Consider the following 18,100-nt stretch of genomic DNA (forward strand, 5'->3'; position numbering starts at 1 on the left):
TCCAGGTGCAGTCCTGAAGGCGCTCTATCTTTGCTTACTCCAGAAAGGCAGTTTGTTAACTAAAGCCCAAGAATGGAGTGCATTTCTCTATTAACCATTTATTAAGTCAACAAGCTAAGTAATGACTACATTTTCCTTTCGAATGTGCCTGCAGTATTATGCATTTAGCAATATTATTTCTTGAACAGATGTGTCTTTTCACTGTCTTCTTCCTTTCCTACGAACATAGGATTTCTTCTTAATTGTATGCTTGTAAGCTGCAACTGCCTCGAAAGGTGCTTCTGAGCACACACTGAGATCCCTCCGTACTGAGAGCCGAGTGCCATGAAAACCACATCATCATCAAGAATGGGGGCATCCAGCTCCCCACATCAAGCACCCAATTAGCTCGTATTCTTTGGCTAAATATACTCCACAGCCAATCCAGTCACCCTCAGTGCTTTGATTTCAGAAGCTTTACAATTACCTAGTTACTTGAATGTGGCGCTATTCAAAATACAAAAGATAAGGAAGAAGCATTTCACAACCAGTTCGCAAACTATATGATTTGACAGCAAAGACATTGAAGGTTATATCAAATTCCTTCCACGTTCAAGTTTTGAATAACTAAGCACGTTAACCAGTTTTGTGCTCAGCACTTCCCTTTATCAGTAAAAAGGAGTATTCACAAAGAATCAATATCTAAAGCACGTTGGGCAACTACTACACTTTTATGATTTCCTCAGTGCTGTGTTAACAAAGAAAACCTTGCTACTATACTTTTGAAAGACACCAGTGGAAGCTGACAACCAAATTGGTATCATTTTTTTATAAAAAGTATAATGAGCTCGTGGGTCACCTTCAAAATGTGGTCACATTCTTTCCCTGGAGTAGAGTTACTCTGGGATCAAGTGACTGAAAAGGCTAGAAGAGGAAATAAAATGATTGCTCAGCAGGACAAGTGTGGTGCTGCTGTCCTCGCCTGCGTCTCTGCCCACAGCAAGGTCATGGAAATTCAGCGTGAGCCCAAGTGGTTCTTCAGCAGCAGACATTCATGGGCATGATCCTGGCACTCGCTGGTGTTTGTCTGACAGCTGTGTGTGCTTCGGCCGAAGCTGCAGTAAGTGACCTACCAGGTTCCGCGGAGGAAGCCTGGCCCTGCCATTCCCCATTGAGTCAGGAGGTCAAGTGAGAATTCCACTGATGTCTTTAAATAGTCTTGGCTGCAACAAGCTAACGTAGGGGAGGATTTTGGAGTGTGCCTGTGTGCGCCTGGCAGGGATAGGCAGGTCTTCAGTTGCTGCTGGAGGGGGAATTTGGAGGAGACTTCCTTAGCTGCCTCTAAGTGACACTGGTAAGGTCTGCGTGCAATGGTTCAACATATAACCTCATGCACAAATGTACTAATGGAACTATGGTATCTGGGATAACAGCAAAAATTGGCTTCTTTCTTTTACGGGTGGGAAAATTGACTTTGGGGTCTGTTGGGAAAAATCACTTGCCCTTTGAATAAGCTATACGGACCCCCTTTGATCAGCTTTTAGAAAAAGCAAGTATTTTTCACAGTGAAATTGCCTAACCTGAGAATGAGCTAGACACTGCCTCAACACGTTGCTGCTCTTTCCAAATCAGGCGAGTGGAGAGGGGGAGGAATTAGGGTTTGACGGCTGCAGGAAATGAAGTGTTTGACTGATTTATCCCAGCTGTGTTCTTTGCTTACTGTTCTCTGGTTACTGAGACTTTGGAGCTCAGTCTAGCCTACGCTCTACAGTGTGTTATTCTTCCCTCAGTCCATTGTTTGTATCTTTCTTGAGGAGGAATCACATCTTGCTGCAATTGTTGGAACTCACGTGGGTCTGTCTCCTTCTCCAACCTGTGAGCTCCGTGGTAGGAGGGGCAGGTGCTATTTTTCTCAGGTTTCCCACCTTTTCCAGTGTCCAGACTGGAAAAGGTGCTAATAAATATGTTTGATTGAATTAAACTAAGAATACCGAGAAGTCTTACAAGTCTTGGCAGCAACCCCAAATGCTAAGTCTCATTGTAGTTTGTTATAATTTTGTAGACAAATGTGCCAAGAAAACAGAGCAATTGGCTTTTCATTGACCTAAAGGTACTTGGTTTTCTTCAGTGTCATCTTTCCATTCTGACTTTTTAGCTTTAAAGAATCAATATGAATGTCGTGTGGCTCTTGGCTGCTGCTATAGCAGTAAGGTCCAGTGACCTTTGGTGCAGGAACTCTGTCACTGCTTGCCCTGGTGTCTGTGTTTCACTAACAGCTGTGTACGCTTGAAATAAAAAACAAGCTTCATGTTTTTAGAGAGGCTTTTTTCCAAGGAGCTTTTAAATGTCACTAAACTCATTTTTTTTAACGTCAATATGGGAAAGTCAATATTATTCTCCTCCAAACTGTAAAAGGGTAATTGCTTTTTTGCATGACTTGTGTATGTCTTTCCCTTTTTTTTTTTTTTTTTTTGAGACAGAGTCTCACTCCATCACCCAGGCTGGAGTACAGTGGCATGATCTTGGCTCACTGCAACCTCCACCTCCCTGGTTCAAACAATTCCCCTGCCTCAGCCTCCCAAGTAGCTGGGATTACAGGTGCATGCCACCATGCCCAGCTAATATTTTTTTGCATTTCTAGTAGAGATAGGATTTCACCATGTTGGTCAGGGTGGTCTTGAACTTCTGACCTTGTGATCCACCCACCTCGGCCTTCCAAAGTGCTGGGATTACAAACGTGAGCCACTGCACCGTCTTTCCCTTCTTTCCTGTCTTTTGGTCATTGTTGGCCAAATTATCCCATTTAGTAGCTTATCTTTGAGAGGGCAAATGTAGTCATGGAGAAGTGAAATCAGAATGAGATCATCTGTTAAGAGCCTAGTGTCTAGCAAAAAAGTTCAAGGACGTGACAATGAGTGAGAGAGGACTGGGAAGGACGGTTGAAATATACATTACGGCCAGGTGTGGTGACTCATGCCTGTAATCCCAGCACTTTGGGAGGCCAAGGTGGGCGGATCACAAGGTCAGGAGTTCGAGACCAGCCTGGCCAATATAGTGAAACTCCGTCTCTACTAAAAATACAGAAATTAGCTGGGTGTGGTGGCAGGTGCCTGTAGTCCCAGCTACTTGGGAGGCTGAGGCAGGAGAATCACTTGAACCGGGGAGGTGGAGGTTGCAGTGAGCTGAGATTGTACCACTGCACTCCAACCTGGGCAACAGAGTGAGACTCTGTCTCCAAAAAAAAAAAAAAAAAAAAAAAAAAGAGAGAGAGAGAAAGAAAGGAATACACATTAATATCAGTTCATATTTATTATCTGAAAGCCATCATGCTACCCATTACTTACCACCAGACATAAGCATGAGAGGCTTGATTATTCCTCTACAGCCGCATGAAAGAAAAACTTCCTATGATTGTCCCCCAGAACTCAAGGGGAGAGCTCTGCCTCTTTTGGTCACTGGGGACAGAGCCCACTGTGATTTGCCTTTTGGTCCCAGGTCCCTTCATAGAGGCTGACAGAGGAACATGTCTTGCCGTTGCCACCTGGCCACAGGTTGCTGATTCAATGGTAGAAACCATCTGAAACCAGGTTTCAACACCTCATACTGTACTTAGCACACAGTACTTAGCAAATATTTGCCTTTTGAGTTACATTGAATTCAGACCTGTTAGGCGTCCACTCTCCCAAGGGCTGAATCTCACTGCTCCTCAGAAGAATCAGAACTATTAGTTCTCTTTGGAGAAAACCAACCCCCTGTTTCAATTTATGTTTAGGATGAGATGAACATGATATTCCAGAGGTTATTAAGAATATACAGAGTTAAAAGTAAACACCTCCTTAATGTGGATGTTCAACAATGATTTAGCGAAGTTAACAAAAGCATTGGCAGACAGAGTGACAGTAGACATTGAGATGAGAGAACTACCCTGGCTGGCAGAGTCCAGGTGAGCTGCCTCCCATTCAGGTCTCCAGGACCCAGGTCAGGTGTGTTTTTTGTCCTTTAGGTAGCTGAAGAGCATCTCCAGGCCCCCTTCCACCAGCTCTGGCAGAGGCTTGGATAAAGGGTTGTGGGAAATGTGGAGCCCTTTGTCCATGGGATTCCAGGCGATCCTCACCAGTCTACACAGCAGGTGGAGTTCGCTCGGGAGGGTCTGGATGTCGTTGTTATTGAGGTTCAGCAGCTCCAGGCTGGTGACCAGGCAGAGCGACCTCGGGAAGGAGTGGATGTTATTGCCCTCTGCGATGAAGATCTGCAGGCTGGCCAGGTGCTGGATGCTCTCAGCGATGTTTTCCAGGCGATTCGAGCCCACGTGCAAGAAGATCAGTTCCTTCAGTGAGAACACACACATGGGGATGTGCACAAAGGAGTTGTTGCTGAGGTTCAGCTTCCTCAGTCTGGAGAGGTCAGCGAAGCCTGCAGGGAGCTGGGACAGGCAGTTGTGCGACAAGCTCAGGACCTCCAGGTTTCGGCACAAGCTCAGCTCGGCTGGCACCTCGGTCAGGCAGTTCATGTTGACAAACAGGACCCTGAGGTTCTGCAGGAGGCTCACCTCTCTGGGAAGGCTCTTCAGGCGGTTCCCGCACAGGTTCAGGACCACGATCCGGGTCAGTTTCCCCACCTCGGGAGGGAGAACCCGGAGCTGGTTGTGAGACAGATTGAGTTTCTGGACCTCGGACAAGCCCCAGAGAAAGTCAGGGATGTCTGCCATTCCTCTGGTGACCAGGCTGAAACTTACATGGTGCATGCCACGCTTCAGCAGAGACCGTGGGTCCCTCCCCGAGAGCAGGGCATCGTCCCACGGAGAAAACTTCTGTCTCCTTCCAGTGAACAGTACCCGCTTGGGGCCCTTATCCTTGGAGCTGGCTCTTGACTGCCTGGCCCCCATTGTGCCTTCCCTTCTAGTCACCCTCCTCTGCCACCTCCTAGGCAGGGACTGTGTCGTCTCAGCTGCTAAAAGCCAGGCTGCTGCAGGCAGAGAGCATGTGTCAGGGTAAGAACCAACTTGTGGCGGGGAGGTCCCAGCGTGGAGAAATCTGCCACGAGAGTCTTGATCAGGCCTTGCAGGTGTCCGAGACAGGTCCCTGGGCAGCTGCAGGAGCTGTGCTTGTCCCCCACGGTTTAGGTGTTTTCTCTCTGAGCAGCTGAGCTGTAATGATATACTTGTCCTGGAGGCAGCTAAACTGCTCGATTCCCTCTGAATGCTACAAGGCAGCTGTCACTGTCACTCTGCCTGGGTTTTATTGACCAAGTACGTGCAAACAGGTCACAGGAAGGCTGCATATAACTTTACTCTCTCAGCTTTTCTTGGGTATCACAGTTGAGCAGGGTGATTAACAAGCCCATCTCTAAAAAGAAGTAAAGTGGAAAAACAGAGCAGGCCACACCAGCACCAGCTGTCGGCAGGATTGCGGGAGCTCAGCCAGGCAACTTTACAGTGAAACAGGGCTCGGTGCTAGTGACTGTTATGTCTTTAAAGCTAAAGATCGTCAGATGATATCATAGGTGCCCTTTCCAAACCTTGATGAACTGTGTGTTTGTGAAAAGGTAACAAAAGCAGCCCGGATACCTCGAATCTTCCAGGTCAAAGCTGTTCAATCCTGTGCTTGTCAGAGGTGGTTTAGTGAGAAGGGAGTTGTGGGAGAATCTCAACCCTTCACTCCCATTTCAGCCAGAGAAGCTCTGGATTCATCTGTCTTACAGAGACCTTTTCTGCATTTAGTAGGGTGCACTTTAAGTGTGCACTTTAAAAGCACCGACCACCCATTGTCCTGGACGGATATAATGAGGCCCCCTTTGCTATGCACCATTCTCTCTCTCTCTTTCTTGTCTACCCTGTCTTTTCCTTGTATTAAAAAAAGTTAACTTAGACCTTCAGTTTGCAGAGTTAATTGTTTGTGTTATAGGCTGAACTTTGTCCCCTCACCCCACCCTCAAATTTCACATGCTGAAATAACTCCCAGTATCTCAGAAGGCAGCTGGGTTTGGCAATCGGGACAAGTGAAGACACAGGGAGAAGGCAGCTACCTGTAAGCCGAGGAGAGAGGCCTCAGAAGAAACCAATACCTTGGTCTCAGACTTCCAGTCTCCGGAATTGTGAGAAAAATAAATTTCTGTTGTTTAAGCCACCCAGTCTATTATGATTGGAAAGGACGCAGACATACATCTGCATAGGTGAAAAATACGAAAAATAAACTCATTGGCTGGGCACAGCAGCTCATGCTTGTAATCCTAGCACTTGGGAAGGCCGAGGGTGGATTACAAGGCCAGGAGATCGACACTATCCTGGCCAACATGGTGGAACCCTGCTGGGAGTGGTGGCACATGCCTGTAATCCCAGCTGCTCAGGAGACTAAGGCAGGAGAATTGCTTGAACCAGGGAGTCAGAGGTTGCAATGAGCCGAGATTGCGCCACTGCACTCCAGCCCAGTGACAGTTACTTTGTCTCAAAAAAAAAGTAGTGATTAAGAGGACAAGAGATATCAAGGTGCTGACCTAGGTTCTAAGCAAAAGGCTTGTGGTCTGTGGCAAGGGCTGGTTTGGCCTGAAAGGATGGGGTTTGTGCAGCTATGTGTCCTGGAGACCCATGCTGCTCCTTGGACCCTGACCTCACGGGGCTGTTGTCACGAACCCAACAGCTGTCACTAGGTCCTAACTGGGTGCTGCCTGGGGAGCCTGGAAGTCCATCCACACCCAGGGTGCAGCATCTGGGCAGGAGGAGAAGCAGAGGTAAAAACAAGGGGAGGCCACTTCTCTCGATACATAGCATCTGAGAGAGATCTGACCCCTTTGACTGAGTCAGCTCCAGGGATTCTGGACAAAGGTGGATGCACATGCTTTTCAAGGGGCACCTGAGTGCTCTAATTATCAGTTGTGGTGGGTGGCAGGGGAGCAACGTGGCTAAATTTAGACCCTAAGTTTTTGGAACAGACCATGACTTATATATGTAAATTTCATATCGTTCTGCTGTTAAAAAAAAAATCTAGTTATGCTTCCTCTTTCCTTCCTTGAGCATGAGAAATTATGCTAGAGTACTTGGAATGTGGGGAATTGGAGGACCTGGGATGGTTTGAGAAAAATATCAACAACTTTCTTCTTGTGGCAACTCTCTCTCTTCCCCCTTAATACATTTTGTCTAATAAATATTTTTAAGCACTTATCAATGGCCAATATTCATCAGATGTTTACTTATGTGAAAATCACTGCACCCCTCACTTTATATGCAGAACAGGTATTAAAATTATCTCCATGTTACAGATGAGGAAAAGAAGATAGACAAAGGTAAAATTACTTACACAAAAATCAACTCACTTACCTGAGATCAAGTAACTAGTCAATGGTAGAACCAGGATTCGATCTCAGGATTCAATCCCAGTTGGTCTGCACACACCTCCTGTGGCTGGGAACCACAGGAAGATGCTGGTCTTACCTCTGTAGAGAAGCAAAGCAACACTGGCTAGGACATGGCCCCTTGTTTTCAAGTGCCAGGGTGTATGACTCCATTACTGCATGCATAGAAATAATTACACAGGGCTGGGCGAGGTGACTCACACTTGTAATCCTAAGACTTTGGGAAGCTGAGGTGGGCAGATCATGAGGTCAGGAGATTGAGACCATCCTGGCTAACACGGTGAAATCCCGTCTCTACTAAAAACACAAAAAATTAGCTGGGCGTGGTGGCACATGCCTGTAACCCCAGCTACTCAGGACACTGAGGCAGGAGAATCACTTGAACCCAGGAGGTGGAGGTTACAGTGAGCCGAGATGGTATCACTGCACTCTAGCCTGAACAATAGAGCAAGACTCTGTCAAAAGAAAAGAAAAGAAAGAGAACTACACAGCTAGATACTAACCCTGCTTACTCTATGCTAGCAGAATCAGGAAAAGCAAAAGTTAAAGTATCCCTCCAGAAAACTTCGGAGTGAGGGGTTTATCTCCTCCAAAAACAGTTCAGGTCATTTCCAGAGAGTTTCTCATATATCAAATGGATGAGCTGTGTCACTAGCTGACTTGGTTTCTTCTAATTTTTTGAAATGTAAATGCTGCTCACTCAGGGACTCTCAGTTATCCAGTCATAGTTCTCTGAGAGGACATTCCTTGTCTCTGGTCTCAGTTTTCTCCTCTAAGAAATGGGCCATTTGGAAGGGATAATGGCCGAGAGCCCCTTCCCGCTCTTCCAGTCTGATTCTCACTATAGATGATGCCACTTGTGAGAAACTGAAAGCTACATTTAACCCCCTTTCTGGTGAAAGTATGCAAAATCCAAGACAGCCTTCATTTTTGTAACTTTAATGTTTGTCCTGGGGATAAACAGTAACAAGGGAATGTTGGCTTTTGGGTTCTCTATACTTTATAGACCACATGTTCAACTTTTACCAAAAGACTTTCGGGGCTCTCTGAATGGAATGTGGCTGGAAATAACTCCCAGAACATCGCTGGACAAGTTTTTGAAATTCCAGGGCACTGTAAGTAATGTGATTATCTTTAAAACCTGAGGAGCCGGTAGAGTAACTGAAACGCATCTAATATGCCTGACGTGTTTACTGCATGGCTGTATATTCCAATTGATCGTTCCAACAAATGAAAATCAATATGGATTATTTCTTTAAACCTAGGTAATGTAAAACTGAAATAATGAGAGTGTAAAAATAGTAAGTTATGAAAATATCTGAGGCTACTTCTGAATTCACACTAATGGAATATCTATGGAAAACAGTATGTTTTATTCTATGACTTTTCAGCTTATGTCTGTACATCATATCTGTTAATCTCAGAAGAAAGAAATGTGTACCTCTAAATAGTTTATTAAAATAAACTTTTTACTGTTTAAAAATTTTTAAGTAGGCCAGTTGCATTGGCTCACGCCTGTAATCACTTTGGGAAGCTGAGGCAGATAGGAGTTCAAGACCAACCGGGGCAACGTGGTGAAACCCCATTTCTACAAGAAATATACAAATTAGCTAGGCATGTTGGCACATACCTGTAGTCCCAGCTACTCGGGAGGCTGAGGTGGGAGGAACATTTGAGCCCTGGAGGGTGAGGCTGCAGTAAGCCATGATCACACCACTGCACTCTAGCCCAGGCAACAGAGCGAGATACTATCTCAAAAATTAATTAATTAATTAATTAAAATAGAAAATACAGCAGAGTATATGAAGAGACAACCCAGTTAACATTTGGCATACATAAAACAAGATCTTTTTTCTTTTTTTTTTTTTTTTGAGACGGAGTTTTGCTCTTGTTACCCAGGCTGGAGTGCAATGGTGCTATCTTGGCTCACCGCAACCTCCGCCTCCTGGGTTCAGGCAACTCTCCTGCCTCAGCCTCCTGAGTAGCTGGGATTACAGGCATGCGACACCATGCCCAGCTAATTTTTTGTATTTTTAGTAGAGGTAGGGTTTCACCATGTTGACCAGGATGGTCTCGATCTCTTGACCTCGTGATCCACCTGCCTCGGCCTCCCAAAGTGCTGGGATTACAGGCTTGAGCCACTGCACCCGGCCCGCAAGATTTTTTTCTATATATATTGGCTTCTGTTTTCCTTTCCCCCCCAAAATTTTTTTTCTAAAATCTGCCTTAGCCTACATTTCCTCAAAAGCAGAGCTGAGGCAAAAGCTTATGGGGCTAATATTTCATTAAGGAGCACAGTCATGGGTAAGCAAGCACAAGGGAGACATGGGGAGGAGCATCATCAGGAGGGGTAGCAAACGTAAGTGATGTGCTCTGAGCTGCCACATCTTTGTATCAAACACAGCCTGTTGCTAGGTTTTGCAGACATACTCAGAGGCTAAATTAAACCATTGTAGCTCAGAATGGTCCGTGGTTAAGCATCTATGAAATGCATACAATGGTAAAACCTAAAGCACATTTTAAAAATCCCTAAATCATAGTTATTGATGACATATTGCCCATAGTATAGTACTAGGACAGGGTAAGAACTCAACCAATGATAGTTATTCTAAAAATGATAGCCTTTATACACATACACACACACATGCCCCTGGAGTCATTCAGAGAACATTTTTCACGTGTTTGATTTTTATTTTTTCCTTCTTTATGAACTTTACTTTTTTTTTTTTTTTTTGAGACAGAGTCTCCCTCTGTCGCCAGGCACCAGGCTGGAGTGCAGTGGCATGAGCTCGGCTTGCTGCAACCTCCACCTCCCGGGTTCAAGCAATGCTCCTGCCTCAGCCTCCCAAGTAGCTGGGACTATAGGCATGCGCTACCATGCCCAGCTATTTTTTTTTTTTAAGTATAAACGGGATTTTACCATGTTGGCCAGGATGGTCTCGATCTCTTGACCTCATGATCCACCTGCCTCGGCCTCCCAAAGTGCTGGGATTATAGGCGTGAGCCACCACGCCCAGCCTATACTTTCTTTAAGTCCAATCAAACCTGTAAGTCTGAAGCATCTCTCATTTATCTCACATTCATCTTTCATTTTAGTGCTAGGAAACTGAGACACTTTCTATCTGACACAATTCTGAGATACATTCTATCTGACACAAATAATACTTGGGAGACTGATTATTAACCTCATGTTAACTATGAGGAAGTTGAGCCTCACTGAAGTTAAATGACTCTCTAGGTTGCAAAGTCAATTACTACCAGCATCAGAATCAACTCTCAGGTCTTCTGATTCTGACTCCGGTTCTCTTTCTACTACATGGAAACCTGACTTCCTCTGCACAGTTTTTCTTAGTAAGGTGGCTGATTATTTTTCCAATTGGAGCATGCCACAGCCTTCTGGCACAGTCATTGCAGAGAAAGGCAGCATAATCTAGTGGCTAATGTCATAAGCTCTGTTTGTCTGACCATCTTGGGTTTCAATCCTGGAAATTTTAGTCAAAGGCTGGGTGACCTTGGGCAAGCTACTTAGTTTGTCTGTGCTGTTTCCTCATACATAAAGTGGAGATAATATTACTACCCATCATATAAGGTTTCTGTGGGAATTACATGACTCTGTACAGAAAACACATAGAGCATGGCTTCATACACAGCAAGGATACCTGAAGATCCCAAGGAAGATGTCAATTCCACAGCCACCTCTGAGTGCTCAAGGGCTGAGCACCTTCACCAGCAGGGCAAGCCTGGTCCCTTTCCTCTCCTATAAACTTCCTCTTAACCACACTACACCTCAATCAGCTATTCCCAGGGGCAAACATGCTTCTCTAGAGTGTAAGACGCAAGTTCTAGAGGCAAGTTCTTAGAGAGATTGGAATCAAAATAACGTCTCTCTGAAAGTCAAGATCCTCTTCGGAAATCATTTGTCCTCAGTTTGTTTACTATCTCACTCTTTTCATTCAGCTCACATTTGCTGCCAGCCCGATTCTATTTCAAATCCCTTGTCTCCCTCAGAGCCCCGGAATCATCCCAAGGACACAGTAGGCACTCAATAAATGCTCATTGAAATGAACAAACATTTGGGCCCTGATGGAAATTTCGTGTGAGAAAAGAATAATACAGAGGGCATTGAATATCCCGCTTGTTTTATTGCTTCTCTGCTACTCTATTTGGATATGTGCTTGCTTATAAGTCCCTCCAGTGCTGGCTGACCACAGGATCCCTGATTTGAACTCCATCACAGCAGCTCACTGAACAAAAGCTTTGTCAGATAAGCCAAGGCTCTTTCATCTTTAAGAGGAGACCTCAGCACCTCCTCAGGGAAGCTGCTCGGCCCTGCTACATCCTCCTCTGTAAATGGGGATAACTGTGCCTCCTTCACACAGGCCTGTTGTGAGGATTAAATGGAATGACACAGGTAAAGCAGGTAGCTCAGCACAAAATGGTCCTGCTGCCATGCTACCAGCACAGTACTCCATCCTTCCCATTGTGGCCAGAATGTTCTAGAAGACTGTTCCTATCAACCCACTGCTTGTGGGCCCTCCACTGACACACATGTGCTCACAGACAGTCCATGCAAGCTATAGTTACACACATGTCTGCACCACAGCCTCATGCCTCAGCGTTTACCTCTAACACTCGTACTTGATAACCCGGGCTGGCTCCCTACACGCTCCTTGGTATTTCAGAATGCACTCCTTTGCTCATGCTGATCCTTTGCTCCACATGGCTCATACCATTTATGTTTCCACATAACAGTGCTCCCTCCTCCAGGAAGCCTTCCTTGACCACCCACCTTCCTCCAGGGCTATCTGGGCATCCTTCCTTACTTCCCAGAGCATCCTGGACTTACCTTTGTCACAACACTACAACCCCAGATCTCAACTAAGCCAATTTTGCCCCTCATGGGATGTTTGACAATATCTGGAGATATGTTTCATCATCAACTGTGGAGGTGGTACCACCAATATCTAGTGAGTAGAGGCCAGTGATGCTGCAAACCTCTTACAGAGCTCAGGACAGCCTCCACAACAACCATTCAGTCTATGATCTCAGTTGTACAGGGCTTGAGAAACCCTACCATATGCAGAGTGCGGTGGCTTACATCTGTAATCCCAGCACTTTGGGAGGCAGAAGTGGGCAGGTTACCTAAGGTCAGGAGTTCGAGACCAGCCTCATCAACATGGTAAAAGCCTGCCTCTACTAAAAATACAAAATTAGCTGGGCATGGTGGCACATGCCTGTAATCCCAGCTACTCAGGAGGCTGAGGCATGAGAATTGCTTGAGAGAACCCAGGAGGCAGAGGTTACAGTGAGCCAAGATTGTACCATTGTACTCTCACCTGGGCAACAAGAGTGAAACTCTGTCTCAAAAAAAAGAAAGAAAGAAAGAAAGAAACCCTATTATATAGAAATCATCAGCTTTTGTGCCAGTCTCCTCCATTAGACTATAAATACATGTCTTAGGGCTAGAGCTAAATCTTATTCATTATTTGTTCTCCTTGAGCCTCGGACGTTGCCTCATGTGTGGTACCTATTCAATAAGCCTGGTTTCTTCTCACTGTATCCTCTTATTTGTGAATCAAACCTCTCTATTTTGAGAGGCTTACTGACTCTGTCTTATTATGTGACCCATATAACCAGAAACATAAATAAAATTGCCTTGCTTGTCAACTGGTATCAGACTTCTATTTATCCAGAATTACACAACTGATATTATTCATTCAGGAAGAAAGAACTTACAAGCAAGGCCATTTCATCTCTTTGAAATCTGAATAGCTCTAGCCTGTCACCTAACAAGATAAAGAAATTATAGGACTGGTGCAACTCCAAGAAAGCATTAAGTCTACTTTTGCTGGCCAGCTACAATTTTATTAAATCATCTCAACAAATTCAAATGTCCCTTTTAGAAAAGTTGCTTCTAGAGAGACAGCCATTTTATTATTTTGCATATTTTCCTCTCGGGAAATTTGCCGGGCTAACCCTAGTCCTTTTGCTGGGCTAACCCTAGTCCTTCAGGTATCATTTTTCCTTTCATCTTCCTGTTTGTCTTCAATGGAGCTGGGTAACCAGTTCAGGCTTTTACAGTCCTGTTCATTCGGTCCTGATCCATCAAAGTACACTTCATGCTTTACAGCACTGAAGGAAAGGCGAAATAAAAAGATGCTTTGATTAAAAGTTGAGGGAGTAATTAAATACCAATTCAGCCTTCTGCATATTGAGTTTATATCAGAAAGCAAGGTCATAAATTTAAGAGCAATGAGATTTTGTATAATATCCACATACCAAAGTAGCAGAGCTTTATTAAAGATCGCCTCCTTTTAAGAAGTTTTAAATTATTGTGACATTTCAGGATAATAAATTGATAAATGGCTAAAAAAAAAAAAAACAAAGAAGATACACTAAGTTCAGTCAAGTGAAATATCTAAGATCTAGGCGTTTCTGATAGAAAGTTTAAAATATGCATAGTATGTATAGAACTTATCTGTTTAATAAATTATACATTTGAATCTTATTTAAAACTCCCCAAACTACTTATCACTGTTTTAATTTCAGATTTGGTCTAGACTATGTTAACAAAAATAAATGTTCCCTCTTCATTGAATTGGTGAGAAAAAGTTAAAAACAGTTGAACCCTAGAGTCAGAGGAATTCCAAATTCAGTTTAAAATCCTTGGTTAAAGTTGCACTTTTTCCACATGCATCTAAGCCACTGGTGCACGTTTTCCAGCTTCTTTCTCACAGTGGATTCTGAGGGAGACAAGTCTTGGCTCCAGCCCCTCTCACTGCAGTCAGGAACTCCCCTGTGCATGTGGAAAAATGTTGGCAGCATACATATCTATCTATCTGCACCAGTGGGACAGGCTTGCCCACCACTGTCCAACAGCAAACTCTGAGGGGGCCTTTTCTCAGCTCCAGCCCCTGTCACAGCAGTCAAGGAATTGTCCCACTTGTCCAGGGATCTGCCAGGAAGTTTGCTCCTGCCTGGGCCAATGGAACAGACAGGCTTCTACACCTGGATACCTGACCAGCTTTCCCATACAGGCTGGTTACCCTCCTTAAGTCTTCCCCAGGTCCGTCCAAGCCGGGACACTGCGAAAACCAACCTTGGAGTCTTTTTGAGGCCTGCAGTAAGCCTGGGCTTGTGGCTCCCTCTAGTGCTTAAATGGCTGCAGGAATTATAGGCTCTGACAATAGTCAGCTTAGCTTCTAGACAGCCCCACTAAAGAAGGATGGCCATAAATAAAGCCAGACTGCAAAGACCTGAATAAATACCTAACTCTTGAATGCACAGACATCAATGTACTTCTACTATTATCAAGAACAGTCAGGGAATTATAAACTCACCTAATGGACAAAACAAGGCAGCAGTGAGAGAATATAAAGAGATGGAGATGTTTGATCTGTCAGGCAAGAAATTCAAAATAGCCATGTTAAGAAACTCATTAACTTCAGGAAAACACAGAAAAACAATTCAGAAATGTGTCAGATAAATTTAACAGATAAACTGAAATAATAAAAGAAACCCAAAAATTCTGGAGCTAAAAAATTACAATGCAAGAAGTGGGGAAGCCAACAGAGAGCAGTAGCAGTGATAAAGTAGAAGAAATAATCACTGAGCTTGAAGACAGGCTATTTAAAAATATACAGTCATAATAGAAAGAAGAAAAAGGAATGAAAAGGGAAAACTTATGCTTATATAATCTGTGGAATTGCATTAAAAAAATCAAGTTCTTCTTGGAGTTAAAGAAGAAGCAGAGAAGACAAAAGGGTAGGATGCTTATTCAAAGAAATAACTTAAAAAAAACTTTTTAAACCTGAAGAAAGTTATAAATACCCATGTAGAAAAGTCACCGATCAGGCCAGGTGTGGTGGCTCATGCACGTAATCCCAGCAATTTTGGAGGCCGAGGCAGGTAGATCACCTGAGATCAAGAGTTTGAGACAAGCCTGGCCAACATGGTAAAACACTGTCTCTACTAAAAAACAAAAAAAATTACCTGAGCGTGGCGATGGGTGCTTATAATCCCAGCTACTCAGGAGGTTGAGGCAGGAGAATCACTTGAACTCAGGAGGCAGAGGTTGTAGTGAGTCAAGACTGAGCTATTGCACTCCAGCCTGGGCAATAAGAGCAAAACTCCATCTCTAAAAAGAAAAGAAATGATAAAGTTACCAATCAAATTCAACCCAAGACATATCATCAAACACTCAAGGGTCAAAGACAGAGAGAATTCTGAAACCAGCAAGAGATAACAATAAATTAGTAAACGAGTTAATTCCAATATGCCTGGCAGTAGACTTCCCAGCAGACATCTTGCAGGCAAGAAGGGGGCAGGATAATATAGAGAGCTAAAGGGAAAAAAAACATTCAGCCAAGAATAGTGTACCAACCAAGGCTATCCTTTAGAATTAAAGAAGAAATAAAGGCCTACCCAAACAAAAAGCTGAGGAAATTCACCACCTGACCTGTCTTATAAGAAATGCTATGGGAAGTTCTTCAAACTGAAGAAAAGGATGCTAATGTGTAACAACAATACATCTGACCTATAAAACTCACTGTTAGAAGTAAAGATGCAAATTCAGAATACTCCAATATTGTAATCATGGTGTGTAAACCATTTAACTCTTCAGTATGAAGACTAAAAGACAAAACGTTTAAAAATTATAATAAATTATTAAAAGATAGACAAAATTAAAAGATAAAATGTGACAGCAAAATTCAAAGTGCAGAGGGAAATCAAGTTAATGTAGATGGTTTGCTTTTTATTTCTTTTCTTTGAGATCAAAGTTAAGTTTTTATCAGTTTAAAATAATGTGTTATAATTATAGGATGTTTATTGTAAAGCTCATGATAATCACAAAGGAAAAATCTATAATAGATACACTAAAAATAAAAGGCAAGCATCAAAACACACTACTAGGGAAAATAATTTAACCACAAAGGAAGACAGTAAGAGAAGAAGAAAGGATGAAATGTCTGTAAAACAACTAAAATCAAATAACAAAATGGCAGTAGTAAGCCTTAAGCTGTCAATACTTACTTTTAATGTAAATGGATTAGTTTTTTCCAATTAAAAGACATAGAGTGGTTGAATGGATAAAGAAAACAAGAGTCAACTATATGTTCCTAACAAGAAACTCACTTCACTTGTAAGGACATGCATAAACTGAAAATGAAGGATGGAAAAGATACTCCATGCAAATGGGAACCAAAAAAGGGCAGAAGTATTTATACTTACATCAGGTAAAATAGACTTTAGGCCAAAAACTTCAAAAAGAGACAAAGAAAGACATTGTATAATGATAAAAGGGTCAATACCCAAGAAGAGAGTAACAATTAAAAACATACAAATGCACCCAACATTGGAGTACCTAAACATGCAAAGCAAATAATAATAGATCTAATGGAAAAGTAGAATATGATACAATAATAGCAAAGGACTTGCACATCCCTGATGCAGGAATGGACAGATCATTCAGAAAGAAAAGTGACTGCATTCTTCATCAAATGAACCTAACAGGTATTTACAGAACATTCCATCCAACAGTTGTAAACTACACGTTCTTCTTAACAGCATATGGAGCATTCTCCAGGATACATCATATGTTATACCACAAAACATGTCAAAAAAATTTTTTTAAATGAAAATTATATCGAGTATATTTTCTGATTACAGTGACTAAAACTAGAAATTAGACCAGGTGCGGTGGCTCACACCTGTAATCCCACCACTTTGGGAGGCCAAGATGGACAATCTTAAGATAAAGAGATTAAGACCATCCTGGTCATCATGGTGAAATCCCATCTCTGCTAAAAATACAAAATACAAAATTAGCTGGGCATGGGACTACATGCCTGTAGTCCAGCTACTCGGGAGGCTGAGGCAGGAGTATCACTTGAAACCGGGAGGTGGAGGTTGCAGTGAGCCGAGATTGCGCCACTGCACTCCAGCCTGGTGACAGAGCAAGACTCAGTCTCAAGAAAAAAAAAACTAGAAATTAATAATGGAGAATTTTGTAAACTGTTCAAATACATGGAAATTAAATACAATGCTTCTGAACAACCAATGGGTCAATGAATAAATTGAAAAGAAAAATTTAAAATTTTTAAAAATTTCTTGAAACAAATTGAGGGAATGTGTTCTCTTTCCAGGTCCACAAAGGGGCGTAGTTTTAAAGTCAAGAACTTCCTAGCGCCATGCCCCGCTCCAATCTCTCTCCATCCAGGAGATTTTTTTTTTTTTTTCTCTACACATTCAGAGAAACTTCTCTAGTAACACACTATAGAAATGATCCCTGAAAGTATAGTCTTCCATCCGGGAGATTTAACGGTTTATGTTTTAATGTCTCGGGCACGGGAAGAAACAGTCAGTCACTCCAGCGGAAGTTCTGAGGAACTCCTTTCATTGGCCCAGGGTCTTAGAGAAGGTGGGAGTTCCTCCCAGGTTAAAAGTCCCCTTCTTCCACACCCCTTCAGACTGCATGTTTGGGTCCCCTTCCATGAACACTACCTTTGTGGAAGCCATCTTTCACTCTCCTGGATTTCCCCTCTGGAGTCACCTTCCACACTCTCTCGTGGAAGCCTGCCTTCCCCTCCTAAACTCCATCTCTCTCTCTGTTCCCTTCCACTCAGTGTGGAAGCTGCTTTCCACTCCTGGATTCCATCTTTCTGGATTCTCTCACTCAGTGTGAGAGTTAGCTGTTTCTTTCTCTCTCCTTCTCCGGATTCTTTCTCTAAATAAATCACTTTCTACAAACACTTTTAGGTCCGGCATTTACTGC

At 43.2% G+C, this 18,100-nt stretch overlaps 1 protein-coding gene, 1 long non-coding RNA gene and 1 pseudogene across 3 annotated transcripts in view; 1 reads left to right on the plus strand and 2 right to left on the minus strand.

The window, feature by feature from the left end:
* Positions 1 to 1,219: 1,219 nt before the first annotated feature.
* LOC108587957 (uncharacterized) overlaps positions 1,220 to 18,100 on the plus strand; it is a 73,769-nt gene continuing 56,888 nt past the window's right edge. For both annotated transcript variants that reach the window (XR_013525312.1, XR_008476007.2), the window contains exons 1-2: positions 1,220 to 1,333; positions 8,333 to 8,441. This is a non-coding gene — a long non-coding RNA (uncharacterized LOC108587957). The remainder of the gene's footprint in view (positions 1,334 to 8,332; positions 8,442 to 18,100) is intronic.
* LRRC30 (leucine rich repeat containing 30) lies at positions 3,273 to 5,132 on the minus strand. The gene has a single exon (XM_008979511.5). The coding sequence runs from the start codon at positions 4,862 to 4,864 to the stop codon at positions 3,959 to 3,961; it is 906 nt and encodes a 301-aa protein (XP_008977759.2). The 5' UTR covers positions 4,865 to 5,132; the 3' UTR covers positions 3,273 to 3,958.
* On the minus strand, positions 17,530 to 17,630 carry LOC118147120 (small nucleolar RNA U3; annotated as a pseudogene).

The sequence above is a fragment of the Callithrix jacchus genome, chromosome 13 (genome assembly GCF_049354715.1).
Source record: "Callithrix jacchus isolate 240 chromosome 13, calJac240_pri, whole genome shotgun sequence".
Classification (NCBI taxonomy): Eukaryota; Metazoa; Chordata; class Mammalia; order Primates; family Cebidae; genus Callithrix; species Callithrix jacchus.

What these genes read in the sequence shown, in the direction of transcription:
- LRRC30 (XM_008979511.5), bottom strand. Translation starts at nt 4,864, where the DNA reads ATGGGGGCCAGGCAGTCAAGAGCCAGCTCCAAGGATAAGGGCCCCAAG.